Consider the following 14,798-nt stretch of genomic DNA (forward strand, 5'->3'; position numbering starts at 1 on the left):
TACATGTTAGGCCATTGTTGGCCGGAACACGCTAGCATTCTGCTGTTGTGTGACGTCATCACATTTTTGAACGGATTTTTAGAACAGATAAGTGAACTTAAAAATGCAATTTTCAGCTGAGTGTATTTTCTTAGCCCTCCCTTTTGCATGCAACTTTAAAATTACTTGACAAAAAATTACTTCCTGAGAAAAGTGGATTTCTGGGGATGAAACCCCATTGACTCCCATTCATTCTGCACTCGACCGCGAGCGCCCCCGCATGGACAGAGGCGCGTTACTGCAGCCAGTCCTTAACCCGGAAGTAACCAGGCAGTGCCAATTCTCTTCAATTAGACATTCTCTGACATAACCATGCGCGCTGTATACGAACCAAGAAGAAGACGACGAAGATGGCGTGTGACGCAGCCGACACATGATGTGATGACATCATCGTTTCACAAAATATACGGATTGGCTGAATAATCCGATAAAAAAAATTATATGTATACAGTGAAACGCATCTTCGTGTGGATGAAGCAGCGTCGACATATATACAGAATCATTTCGATCTTCAAAGTACCAACCCCAGTTTGACCAAATCTGGTAAAATTGAAGTTTTATTGACCGTTGGTTCTATCGTAAAATAGATAGTATCATCAGACATCAGATATAATGTACAAGTGTCTTGGGGTGCATGTTAGTCCATGAACGAATGCAGAAAAGTCTGTTTTAAGGGCTGTGGGTGATTTTTCCATGTGAACACATTTTTTACAGCAATAAACCTTAGTTATCAGTGAGGAGTCATGGTAACTTAGGCCCTTCTTGCCCTGTTTGGGAAGGGGTCCGTAGATCCCAGAGTGAGTTTTAAAGATTATTTGTTTAATATAACAAATAATTGTGTCTGATTTGTCTCGGTTGTTACAAGAGAGAGCAGACACACTTTCCCACACAGTCACACACACAAGTCAAAGTTATCTAACGTTTGAAGAACGGAGGTTTAGGGTCAGTGCAGGAGGATTATGATTAAAAATTGATGGCCAAGTTCACAGATCCACTTTAGCAGCACATGGCAGCAATTTCATGAAGCAATATATGCCATTGAAGTGTTTATTTCCTCTGTTCTCTGTGGCACCTGTTTATTTCCTTCGAGAAGATCTCTGAAAATGCCTTCAGTAAACGTCACACTGTGCTCATGGACAAAAAGACCCTGCAATATTTATACAAAGAGCGCTGTTTTTTGACCTGCACTTGTTGTGCAGTTCTCAGTTTGAAGTTTCTCTGCTTGAAAAAAACATGGCTTCTTTTTCATTTTAATTAACTGTAAGCGCACTACGAGTACTACGACAAATGCTTATTCATTACCCCTGCCTTGTTTACCTCTCTCACCCTATGCAGGAAGTAGAATTATTTTTATCGCTCACCTCAGGCTGTAATGAGCACGTCGCAGTGCTTTGACCCGCCAGTAACTCGTCAGATTTTTTGGCGAGGCGCTGTTATCTGCTTTGGGGATGCTCGTGAGATGTTTCGAAGAGACACAGAGGGCCCCTTCTCAGGATGTCATCACCTATTGGCTCAGAAAAGCAGTTCACACTTTAGTGCGATGCTGTTTTAATAGCCTCTGTGGAGCTGGTGCAACATTCTGCTTTTGACAGCCTCGGGCAGAGACCCCCCCTCCACCCCACGCACAGTAAACTATTTATCATTTCAAACCGGCTAATGAAGCCACATATTCTTAGCCAGCAGATTGCGCTGGTTTGTGTGAATGCATGTGTGTGTTTTCATTTGAGCGGATGCAGCAGTACGAGTCTGTGCTTGGGTTCCCGCGTCTTACTGCCATGCGACGTTAGTGATAAATGAACTGGAGAAGAAGAGCTAAATTTGTGTGGCCATTTTGCAGATTAAGAATAATCCCCTACATCTGGTCTGCCCAAAGCGCTAAGACTTATTCGTTGGGATTTCTGCTTTAAAGTTGTATCACAAGATATTTTTTTTAGACCTCGGGTTGCTGTGTAATTCAGAGTGAACAGCGTAGTGATCCCTTAATTCGTGTTGACGGGCGATGCTTTCAGGCGTTTGGCCTTACAAGCGTCTAATTTGCTAAACAACTGGAGCTTGACCACGTTTAAGACTTGTGTTTTTGAAGGGGTCTGAAAGTGCTCTAGGGGTCTTCAGATGAAGCCTTGATCTAAACCATGGTAGCAACAATTGAGAGTTAAAGAGTCAATTGTTTGGAAATCTAAATTAGCTGTGCTGTATGTTTAGCTTCATCATTGCATGAGTATTTTGCAGTGTTGTAGTCGAGACCACCTCACTCGAGTCCGAGTCGAGACCGAAACCAGAGAGAGTCGAGTGCGAGTCAAGACCGAGTCCAAAGAGAGTCGAATCCGAGACCAGAGACAGTCGAGTCCGAGTAGAGACCGAGACCAGTGAGGGTTGATTACCTAATTTACTTTTTAAATTTACTTAGAGTTTAAGAAATATGATCAGTTTAGGGTAAAAAGGCCACATAGTAGGTGGTGTTAAAAGTAATTTTATTACAATTTGTCATGCGCAGTTAATCACCTAGACGCACTAGAAAATCACCAATCACTGGGCGTGTCAATCAATTTAAAGAAATATTTTATTAACATACATTAATAATCATGAAAAATATTTTTGAATTGATCTCGAGTGGACTCGGGAATAAGTCAGAGTCCTAAAAAAAAAAAATGTTCGAGTACGAGTCATTTCCGAGTCCAAATGCACACGAGTCCATGACAAGACCAAGACTAGGGTTGGGTATCGTTTGAATTTGAACGATTCTGATTCCGATTCCGATTCCTTGTTTCGATTCCGGTTCCTAACGATTCTCGATTCCGATTCTTTTAAGAGGCAGGGTCAAAAAAGTTTAGCTAACCTTGCTAACCAACGGTCTTTCTGAAGGAAATACTCCTGTCACAAATTTTGCATTTTGCCGAGATTTCGTTATTTTTTTAGAAAAGTGAAGCCACACGTTGGACAGCCGACGTAAGCTACTCATGTTCAACTCGCGCGGTTATGCCAACACTTCCGGTAGACGCTTCTTCGTTGGTGTTGTTCAGCGGTTTCTTTTTCCGCTCGGCAGACTGTGAATATCGAAACTAGGAATCGAAATTTTAACTTTTGAACGATTCCGGGAAAAACGAAAAGTTAGTCCCGGTTCCAATCGATACTCGATTCTCGATACCCAACCCTAACCAAGACCATTAAAATATGGTCTCGAGACCGAGTCCGAGACGAGTCCGAGTCTCGAGTACTACAACACTGGTATTTTGGTGCACGACTATCTGCATCGGTAAAAGAATGCATGCCTAAATGCCATTATCAGAACGTGAATTCAAGGAAATCATTTAGCTTTTTTTTTTTTAATAAGACCTCGTTCTCGGTTCTCAACCCTAATGAATATAAATACCCTATAGTCTGGATGTATGCTATTAGTTGGTCAACACACATATTGATGCGGATCCAATCCCATTGATCGAATCCCAGACAGATGCGTTTTCATCTGTCTGGGATTGGTTTTCTGCTGAAGCATTAAGAACATTAAAAGGTCACTCATCAAGACCCGTACAGTAGTTAATGAATACCCAGGACTCTTAAAACAGGGAGATATGTTCCTCAGGGGAAAAAGTAAACAACTACATATGTCTGACTGCCAGCCTGTTTATTTCACCCTCTGAATGTATGTGCACAGCTGGGAGAGCATCTTTCCAACTTAAGCTCTTATAAGAAGATTAGATCGGGCCTAGATTAGAGCCTTGAGGCACCTCAATATTTCAGCAGGAGCGGTAGATTTTATTGCAAGATAAAGGGACCCCTGAGCTAAAGAAAATATTTTGGTATACATCATCAAGTCTATGATCGGGTGCTGATTGGGAGTGCCGTCCATCTGACTTTTATATTATTATGTCTTAGTTTAAATCTGTTTATCCGTTAAGTGTGGACATAAACAGTAGCTTACAGTCTGTCTCACAAAGATGGTGCTCCATCACATGTATTAACAAAATGTTTGTGTAAATGTTGACCAGTGTTGGGTAAGTTACTCTAAAAAAGTAATTAACTACTAATTACTAATTACCCCTTCAACAGTGTAATTAGATTACTGTACTAATTACTCTCTCTAAAAAGTATTTAATTACTTTTAATTACTTTCAAAATCCCATATCAATTTCAACCAGCTGAATAATACAAGGATAGACATGAATCTGTTTTAATTCTTTCAAATAAATACTATAAAATTGTATGAATTATCCTTAAACTGACCAAGGTTGAGAAGGTTACATTATAAAAACACACTTTTTAGCATCAGACAATACATTTTGATGTTAAACCCACTATTTTTTTATTTCTGATCTCATGACAATTCACACTTTTTTCATACATATTTTACAATAATTCATACGAATTTGTACGAGTGCGGTCGTACAATTTAGACACCTCATAAAATGCATACGAATCGCTGTGAGATCGGATTGATCTATACACAGTATTTACCTCAATTACATCAGAAGTAACTGTAATTAAATTACAGATAAATGAAGAGTAATCCTTTACTTCACATTTTCAAGGGAAAAGTAATTAAATTACAGTAACTAATTACTTAGTAATTAGTTACACCCAACACTGATGTTGACATACTTGTGTTATTTGTAGTTATGCCAAGTAAAAGCGAACTGACCACGGGTTCAAATTCTAAAGTAAAATACAGTTCGGACACAATTTTCCTACTTTTGTACGCCCAGAAGCTCAATGCTATTCCACTTACTTTTGATTTGTGCTACGTTTGTCACTAGATAAAATGATCAGTTCAATAAATAAATATAAAAGTAAATGATATAATGGTTACCACCTTGACATTAGAAATGACATATTTCCAAGGGCCTAAGGAATTAACAATGCCTGCTAAGTCTTAGTATTCACATCGTAGTCTTCTCACATGCAACATACATATCCTAGATTTGTATTTCTATGAACGTGTACTTCTAAAAGCTTAGTGTAGTTTAATATTCACTTAAACCTTGTGTCAAGGTCATCTTTGCAATAAGATCACTGTATATTAGAACATGTGACATCTAAAAAGTGACTTTAAAAGCTCTGACCTTAAAGTGAAGTTCATCCCTAACAGCCTTTTAATCACTGTTGAAATTGCCTGCAACCTCACTGGCTGTTCATTGTTTTGAAACCCCTTCAGAACACATGCATTCATTGAAAAACCAATATGAACCTGAGGCAGTTCACATTCTCATGATTTGTAATCAGCAGAGCTGCATTCATAAGATAAGAAGGACACACAAACCCAATGAATGTGGTTCAGGTTTTATTGATTGATTGAGTTATGATTAAACCACATGTGTCTCAAGGGATGCCGACCCTTCCAAAAAGAGAATCTTTTGTTTCGAGAACAGAGAAAAGACAATTTTCCCTGGTAGCTCAACTTATATAGCCTACAATTAAACTAATGATGAGCGAAACCACCCTGAGGACATTTTTATTGCTTGGAGGTTACTTTTCCATAGCCCTGGAGACTTAATGGAGTTCTTCAATTATATTTGAACTTTTTCTCAGACTTTTCTCTTGAATTTCTTTAATGAAATAAACAGAAGAACCCTGCGGCGCCCAAGTAGTTACCTGATATGACTTCCAATAAACACCCCTGTCCTCCAGTAAGGATCCTTGAAGGATCTTTCTAAATATGTCCTGAAAGTTTAGAGAAGACCAAGGGTTCGTGAATTGAGAATGCCTTTTAAATTCCAATTCAATTCCTGTGGCCAGTTCAATTCAATTCAAATTCACAAATGAATCGAAAAGTTCAATTCTTAATTTTTTCACAACCACGGAAGAGAGAAATGATTATAACTTTACATTACTTATGATTTGGTTCTCATTTGCTGTCCGTTTTATGTCATTGCTCTCAGGGAGAAACTATTGGGCTATTATGTGGATTTTATTGCTATTTCTAATAGGAAGGCTGTTTCTCTGTTATGCTTCTTTTGTCAAGAGCAGAACCTGACACCTCGCCTACACCTCCCCAAATAAGCAATCACCAGCTCTGTCAGGTGACATTCCCTTCGTGTCAGTGCATTTGACCGACCTCTCAGTTCCTGTGGCCGGTATCAGTGTCGATTCGCCGCGGGTCTCATAGGTCTGAGGTGGGCGGTGGAAAGAATGCGGTGGTGTTTTTGTTCCGCAGCTCCTCTGTTTCACCTCTCCTCATTCAAGAGCCTCGATAGATAAAAGCCCTTATCAAATATTGTCTGCGCTCAGCTAAGCGTGGCCCTCTAATCTTAACCTGTGTCTGTTCAGGGGGCATCTGCCCACTAGACTGTGTGAGAGGGAAGTAAAGGTGCGTCGATGCCTCTGAAGGCGGCTGATGTCAGGGCCTGTGGCCTAGTTAAGATGCAAGTCGTGGAATGGCGGTCGAATGTTTACGAGTCCCAGTTTTTTTTTCTCGTAAACACCCGTAGAGAGGCTCTATCACAATGAAGAAGAGCAAGATTGATGGGGCACTTGTACACAGAATAGACGAGCTTGCTGCCTCATTGTGTCGGTGAGGATTTCTCGCAGGGCTGCTCTGGAGGGAAAAGTCGGGCCTCGCCCGCGTCTTTGTTGCCACGCCGCTGTATGCGATATGCTCACAGTGGAGGGGTCAGATATAAGCCCGGTTAATTCCAGCAGACAGCAGGTATTGTTGCTTTATTGTAACAAATTGATTTGAGACCGCTCTCGCCTGGTGCTGCATGATGAAGTAGGCTGGAGTCTTTTGTGCACATTAATTATCTTTAAAATAAATATGACAATGCCTGTGCTGGACGCTGTGGGACGTTCTGACGCTCCGCTTTTGCTTTTGTTCATTGGTGTCTTGTGAAGAGATTCTTTATCAGACGTATGGAAATACAATATAAAACCTCTGCAGAATAATATATCCATGACTCTGGGACAAAACACAGCTATCGTCAATTTAGATGTCTTTTACAGTGTGTTTTTGCATCAGAGCAAGTGCTATTATTCACAGGAGTGACTGTTAAATCAACATCTCGGGGGGTGTATGCCTTTTTTAGTGCATCCGTGACTGTGTGTTTGCATGCAGGTGTACAACACTTGGTGATTTAACTTCAAATGGAAATGTCGCACTTACTTGGCAAATGCTTTTATTCAAAGTAGTGTAAAGTAGTGGATTCAAGCTACAGTATATGTTTTATCAGTTTCCTGTGTATCAAACCCATGACTTTGGTGTTGCTTGCACCCTGATTTATGACTATTGGCCTTACGACTTGCCTAATTGTTCTATCACTATATCTTTGAAATTATCTTAATGAACATGGATTTTTGTATCCCTAAAACTTTGATTTTCTGTGACAAAAAATCCACTTGTTGGCAAGTTTTTAAACTTCAATTAAGTTGGCTTGAATATTTTTCTTAGTTATAGTTTTATTTATCTATTAAAAATGTTTTGCATGGTATTTGAATAGGTTGAAAATCAACAACCAGTAGGCTATTAACTAGTTAGATATTGTGCATATTTGCTGTTTATTAGTACTTATGAAGCACATATTAATGCCTTATTCTGCATGACCATATTCAACATCCCTTAATCCTGCCAAATACCTTAACTTAACAACCTTATTAATAAGCAGTAATTAGGAGTTTACTGAGGCAAAAGCCATTGTTAATAGTTAGTTAATAGTGGGAATTAGAGCCTAATCTAAAGTGTGAGCATAAATAAGGCTAATATGCTGTATAAATTCATTTACATTTATAATCTTTTATTTATGACATTTTTTGTTGTGCTAGTGAATATGTTTCTGAACTGCGAATAGAAATTTGGCCCGACCAGGAAAGCAGAAATAATCTTATTGTAGCTTGTGTTCTGCTTCAGCCTGAGTGTCAGTGATTTAATTTCAATCATAAATGGTACTATGGCACATGGGCATTGAGTCACTCTGGCATATATGTAAAAGTACAACAAATAAATGTAGAAAATGTACTCGAAGCTCTCACGAGGGAGCGGCACCCGCTGTCAAGTGGAATATTGAAGTGGCACTTATAACAGCGGGGCGAGCAATGGAGGCTCCCCCTGAATAAAAAGACATAGCAAAATGATAAGCAAGCCCTCTTCAGTGCCTGCGTGGCATTCCCTAGTTTCCCATCAAATGTTCTTCACTTCATTTGTTGTTATATCTGTATTTGTTGCTGTATGCACACACTCACACACACACACACACATGTCTGCACGCTGGCACACACTCGCGTGGATGAGAGAGTTGTCAACTCTGGGCACTTAACCAAACCGTAATATTGAGCTTTAAGGCTTATATCTGTGGTTTCTAGTCTTTTGCCCTGTGGGGATGTGCTTTCCTAGATCCTCAAAGGAAACACTGCTCATCTTGTCGTTTATATTCAAGCCCACCGCTTGGGCCCTGGGCAATCACAGAAATCAGTGTAAAGTGTTCACAAATGAGCTTCTGCCGCCCCTCCTCCTCATGTACGTCGGCTTCATGGTACATTTTTAATGCACAATAAGAGGATAACATGCTTGCATGCATAAGTGTTTTTAATATGTCTGAAGACTGCATTTAAAGTAATGCTGTCTATTTTGTGTGCCTATTTTTTGTCTTTTTGGTGTCTATATTATTTGCTTTGTTCAGCATATCATGTAATTAAAGGAGTAGTTCACTTTTAAAAAAAACTTTTGCTGATAATTTACTCACTCCCATGTCATCCAAGATGTCCACGTCTTTCTTTCTTCAGTCGAAAAGAAATTAAGGTTTTTGATGAAAACATTCCAGGATTTTCTCCATATAATGGACTTCAATGGGAACCAAACGGTTCAAGGTCCAAATGAGAGTTTCAGTGCAGAGTCAAAGGGCTTTAAATGACACCAGATGATGAATAAGGGTCTTATCAAGCGAAACGATCGCTCATTTAAAAAATATATGTAAAAAAGTTGAAGTTTTAGAATCTGTTCTGTGATGAGCGTTCGTGACTCCTGTTCGAACTCGTTCATCAAAATGAACGAATCTTTTTTTGAGTCTTGACTCGAAGTGTCCTAGTCTAGATAAGACCCTTAGTCATCATCTGGTGTCGTTTAAAGCGCTTTGAAGCTGCACTGACACTCTCATTTGGACCTTGAACCGTTTGGTTCCCAATGAAGTCCATTATATGGAGAAAATCCTGGAATGTTTTCATCAAAAACCTTAATTTCTTTTCAACCGAAGAAAGAAAGATGTGGACATCTTGGATGACATGGGGGTGAGTAAATTATCAGCAAAAGTTTTTTTTAAAAGTGAACTACTCCTTTAATTCATTTATTTATCAAATGATAGCCCTAATATGTAAAGTTTTTTCAGTGAAAATATTTAGGCTGTAGACATAAAACTCAAAAATATTGAAAACATTTTGAATTGGATGATTAAAATTGTACTTATATGTTATATATGTTGTTCTGGAGTGCAATACTAAATTAAAAAATATGATCTTTAAACAGAATACGTACCCCCGGCTCTTAATGGATCTTGATGCTTTCTTGAGAATAGGTGAACATTTTCACCTCAAAATCACACTGTCACTGCTGGAAAGGGTTTAAATATTCAGAAGATGCTGAATGTGCTGAACCTGGATGACTTTTCTGAAGAAGAGTGGGCAGTTTAACCGCTCAGGACAAACAAGACACTTATGAACATGCAGTAAAAACAATTGTCATCCAGGTAACAACACACATTATAAAGATTCAAGGCTATGTCAACTTTTAAACTGGTTAACAATAACAGCAATCAGAAAAATAACATGCAGCTTTTATGATTCATTTTATCCAGCACATTCTGCAAGGGTTATGTAAATAAATGTATGCATATAATTTATTCTGATCCCAGAAGTCATAATGATGATTTGAGCAATTTCATATATTTACATTATACATCAGCCCTAGTTCAATATAACAAAGAGCAAAGGATACACATTATGTGTAATTATCTGTTTTTATCTTTCTCGTTCTCCCACAGTGAATATAGTTTATTTGCTTCTCAAACCATTTAAATGAGTTGCATTTTAGCTTTATAATGATTCAAAAGGCAAATGGTGCACCAAAAATGGAAATGTAATTACAATCAATATCAGTTTGCTTTGGCCATGATCCTTTTATCAGAGCATCCCCAATTCTGAACGTCTGGGCTTAGAGAAAATCCTACTGGTTGAGGTTGCATGCTCTGTCAATACTATCATCCTGACTTAAATTATCTAGAGCGAGGGACGGCTATTAGGTCTTAGGCAACCGAGCAAATAGATTTCATTTTCCCGTCTTTTATAAACACCTTTGTGAAAAGCCTGAATTTATGCATTCAGGAGTCTTCAGGTGTTACATAATAGCAGATTAAACTTTCAAGAGACATCTCCATGCATGTTTAATGCTCGACAGGGATTTTTTAGAAATTTGTAAGCTGCAGTTGTGGGAAACCTACTTTTGAATCTGTGTTATCAGTATATGTCAGATTTGATATGCCCTCCGGCGAGTTTAATCAGTGCAGAGTTGTATTTAAGATTAAAATGTATTGGGGAGATAGAAAAAAAAAAAACACATTTCTGTCCGTCTACGCTGGTCATTTTAATGCTTCTTTTGAGACATGTTTTTTTTTTTATACTAATGCATCTTGTTCTGTGTCTGTTTTTCACGCTCTCTACAGAGGATGAGCTGTAGCTATCTCCTATGCACCATCCTGCTCTTTGTTGCCGTGTTACTGGCTGTCACGGTAACCGGGATCATCCTTCTGATGAACCATTACCAAGCGCCCAGCGGCCCCGATGGTCCCCCTCTCATCAGCACTAACCAGGATGAGGCTAATGCCCTGGTAACCATCGAGAGAGGCGACGGTTCCCGCATTAACATCTTCATTGACCCCAACTGCCCCGACTACAACAATAACTTCCTGCGTCTGGAGGGCGTGCAAACCTCACTGCTGCACTCTCTCACCGACCACGACACTGATCTGAAGTCAGTGAAAGGGCAGGACCGGGCTCTGCTTGTTAAACTGGCTGAGGAGGTGGCCAAACTGTCCGCCCATGCCAGTCAGCTGAAGATGGAGTACAACGCTCTGAGACAAGGCCAGGGCAACATTGGACAGGAGCTCAGCACTCTGCAGACCGAACAGGGCAGGCTTATTCAGGTTAGTTGTGCTCCAAGAGCAGACCTGACGAATCAGCCTGAAATGAATGTTGTCCCTGGAGTCGTAGCATTATCCACAAAGGCAAATTCCTGTGCATGCCAAGTTTGAAAAACTTGCAGAATGAGATTTTAAAATACAATGCTGGGAGAGTTCACAAGTTTTAGCGCCAGATTCACTAAAGAAATTATGCAAGTTGGTTAAACGTGCAAATGCGACCACATTCACTATCTTTTAGGCTGGTTCTGGGTCTGCTGCCATGTTGGTTCCAGAGGTATAAAAAAAAACCTCCTTCGGTGTGTCATCGTCATCGTCTTGCTGCTCCCTCCCCGTTCTGTGATTGGTCCCCTCGCTGAGGGCGAAAATTTGGTCCATGGTATCTAGGGCTGTAGTCAACCAAAGAAATCCTTAGTCGACCAAGGTCTTGCCCTGCGCAACGATTAGTCGACTAAAAAAAAAAACGGATGTTTTGATTGAACATTTTTTAGACAATTGTCATCGAGCATTTATAAAACAACAACGAAAAAACATCAAAAATAAATAAAACTATAATAATAATGAAATTCTTTGAAAATTAAGTGATTTTATTTTACTGAAAAAAGTCAGGAGCTCTGTCCTAGGTCTATTAATAGTGACCGTCACCATCGTGCACCTGATTGCACCGCACGCTACAAAAAAATATAGGCTAACTGCTATCTGCCACATAATGAAAAATCTTAACAAAAGCTCTCGTTTATACAGGCTATTTTTCTTTACTTACAAAGCTATCGGTTAACTTTTGTCCAGCCGATCTAGCCATCAAGGCACAAAAAAACAAAATAGCCTTTAAATCAATCTGAAATAGGCTGTGTTGTAAGAAGGCATATAGGTTTATTTTCGTTTTGTTACATTATTTAGGCTATTTTCAAATGTGTCAAGTGTACAAATAAAAACGAAAACACAATCTGAGTCAGCATGATAAAGCCGTTAAAAGGGCTGCTCACGTCTTTTGCGCGCTCAAGTTCGATTTCAAATGTAGACACGCGATGTGCGCGCTCATGGAGCAACGCGATCGCCGTCGCCTACTTCCACAAAAATGTTTGGATTTTTGGATTGTTTTGGATTTGTTTTGGATTTTTGGAAGACAAAAGATTTGGATTTCTTGGACATTTTGTCGACTAAACAAGTAGCGTGAACTGAATGAATACAGCAAAACTACCTACCGGTATATCCCTTACTGAGCGCGAGCAGCAGCGCAGCCAGACACAGGTGCGGTTCCCGAGTGTATTATGTGTGTGCGCTTACTACGCTAAACTGTGGCACAGTTACAAAAAATAGCCTAAATTAAATCATTTAAAGTTGGGGATAAAACATGGGCTAATTATTATATTTAGAATTCAGTAATAAATAACTGCTTTATAAAGGAATAAATATCAAGGAGTAAATCATTGAAAATGTATTTCTTTTGGTAAAAAAAAAAAAAAATGCGTCTGGTCGACCAATAAGAATGTCAGGCGACCAAGACGGCCATTAGTCGACTAAACGACTAAAGTTGACAGCCCTAATGGGATCCAGACTGCCTAGCAGCGTGAATAAAATCGCGCTGCACAAAGTGGTATGGGGAAACCCAGGCTAGTACAAAATGGTGATATTGTGAAATATTATTACTATTTAAATAAACTTTTTTTCCTATTTTAATATATGTGATGGCAAACAGCCATTTCTCTATGATCCTTCAGAAATTACTCTAATATTCTGTTTTGGTGCTCAATTATTAATTATGTGATCTGTATTTATAATGGTTCTTAGTATGATCAAACAGTTTTTGCTGCTTAATAATTTTTTGGGGAACCGTGATACATTTTTATATAGCACAAAATATATTCAAATTCCTCATATTGTGCTTCTGTTTCGTTAAATAGCATCTGATTTCATGTGAACAGACCTTGACGGCTTCCTCATGAAAAGCAGATTTTGCCGAACTTTTTGCTGATAGCATTTTTAAAATAGTTCGGTTTAACTTCATAAGCACCATACTGCCTCTCCTTCACCTGTCATTATGTTAAAGGCTTCATCAGCACCGTCTGGATTGTCAAGATGGAAGAGTGTAGGAAAATCACAAGCACCATTACTCACAATGTCCCACAAGTCCCCACTTTATGACCTTTTTTTGAGTGTAACACTCACTGATTACAGAAGAATAAGAGATTATTTATCCTTGACAGTAATTTGAGCCTGAAATACTAAGGTTTATCAAACATTCAACAAATCTTCCAGTGTTTACAAGATACCATTTCTCTCTTCTGCCAACATGTTGTCGGCATACTAAAGCTCTTTATGAGCTTTTCCCGTGTGATGAACGGCTCCATCTTTATTTCTTTCTCTTTTTTTTTTTTTTATAATTGAAACTTGAGGGAAATGACTTGCCTGTGAACTAGCGGGGGATTGAGCTCACACTACGCAGCCGTATGCCAACATCCCCACCAGGCACACACCTCATTTTCACTGTGCATTTGAAGATGAGATGACAAAACGCACTGGAGCTCAGTGGTCAACAGTGGAGGACTTTATTTGATGTGGCAGACCACACAAGGACATTATAGTAGAGAATTCAGTCAACCACATGATGTCTGTATAAGAAATATTTGAAATTTGAATGCGCTCGACTGAAACTTGCCTGTTTCATATCCAAAAATAATATAACATAAATATTTCAGTTGTCGACATACTGTATATATTTGAATGTGCTTTTTTGAGGTTCAGCTGTGTAGCTTTTTAATGTTAACCTAATATATTATATTAATATTATATAATCTTATTTTATATCCAAAATATTTTTAAATATATATTTGTGTACAGTCTCTCTCTCACGCACACACAACTGTATTAGGGGTGTAACAATATATCGTGCCACAATATATCGCAATAGAAAAATTGCAACAATACATATCGTGGATAGTGACAATATGTATCGTGGACAGCCCCCCCTCCCCCCCCCCCGAAAAATGATTACTGTGTGAGGAAAAAAATGGAGTTTTTTTTAGTTTTAGTGTCAGTACTACATTAAACTACTATATAATGTTAGTTATAATGTATAATAATAATGCAATGGTCATGATAATGCCAAATGTTACCTGACCAGTAAAAAGTGTCCAACATTATTTTTAAAATATCTAGTCAGTGAAAAAGTGCAAGAATATTCGTCTAAAATAGTTCTGTATTTCCATCTTTAGAATCATGAATATTTTTAATCTGGTGTCACCACTGTCCTTGGGTTAAAAGCACAGAGTCTAAGCTTATTCATTTAAACCCACAATGTAATATCAAAGTTAGCATTTTAATCAAAAGTACATTTTTTGTTAACCTTTCATCATATGTCTTGGAGTATCGCAATAATATCGTATGATGAGTTCAGTATCGTTATATGTATAGAATCGTGACATGAGGGTATCCTTACACCCCTAATCTGTATACAATGGATTCATTTAGAACAAAACAGAACTAAACACATGAAAATCCCACCAATAACAGAAAGCGAGCAGATTACCTGTAACACCGTATGTATGTATTATATATATATATGTTACCCAGTATAATAATTAAATAATATTTAAGTAAATTTTTGTTATAGGAATAGCTTGATGATGGTCAAATCCATTGTTAAATTGT

The 14,798-nt window shown here is 38.6% G+C and overlaps 1 protein-coding gene across 2 annotated transcripts in view; it reads left to right on the forward strand.

Annotated features, from left to right (window-relative positions):
• fibcd1a (fibrinogen C domain containing 1a) overlaps positions 1-14,798 on the forward strand; it is a 137,901-nt gene that overhangs the window by 21,126 nt on the left and 101,977 nt on the right. For both annotated transcript variants that reach the window (XM_089119801.1, XM_089119802.1), the window contains one exon: positions 10,674-11,153. In XM_089119801.1, coding sequence (XP_088975927.1) covers positions 10,674-11,153 — 480 coding nt within the window. The remainder of the gene's footprint in view (positions 1-10,673; positions 11,154-14,798) is intronic.

Source organism: Pimephales promelas, chromosome 14 (assembly GCF_988280905.1).
Source record: "Pimephales promelas chromosome 14, fPimPro1.hap1.1, whole genome shotgun sequence".
NCBI classification, from domain to species: Eukaryota; Metazoa; Chordata; class Actinopteri; order Cypriniformes; family Leuciscidae; genus Pimephales; species Pimephales promelas.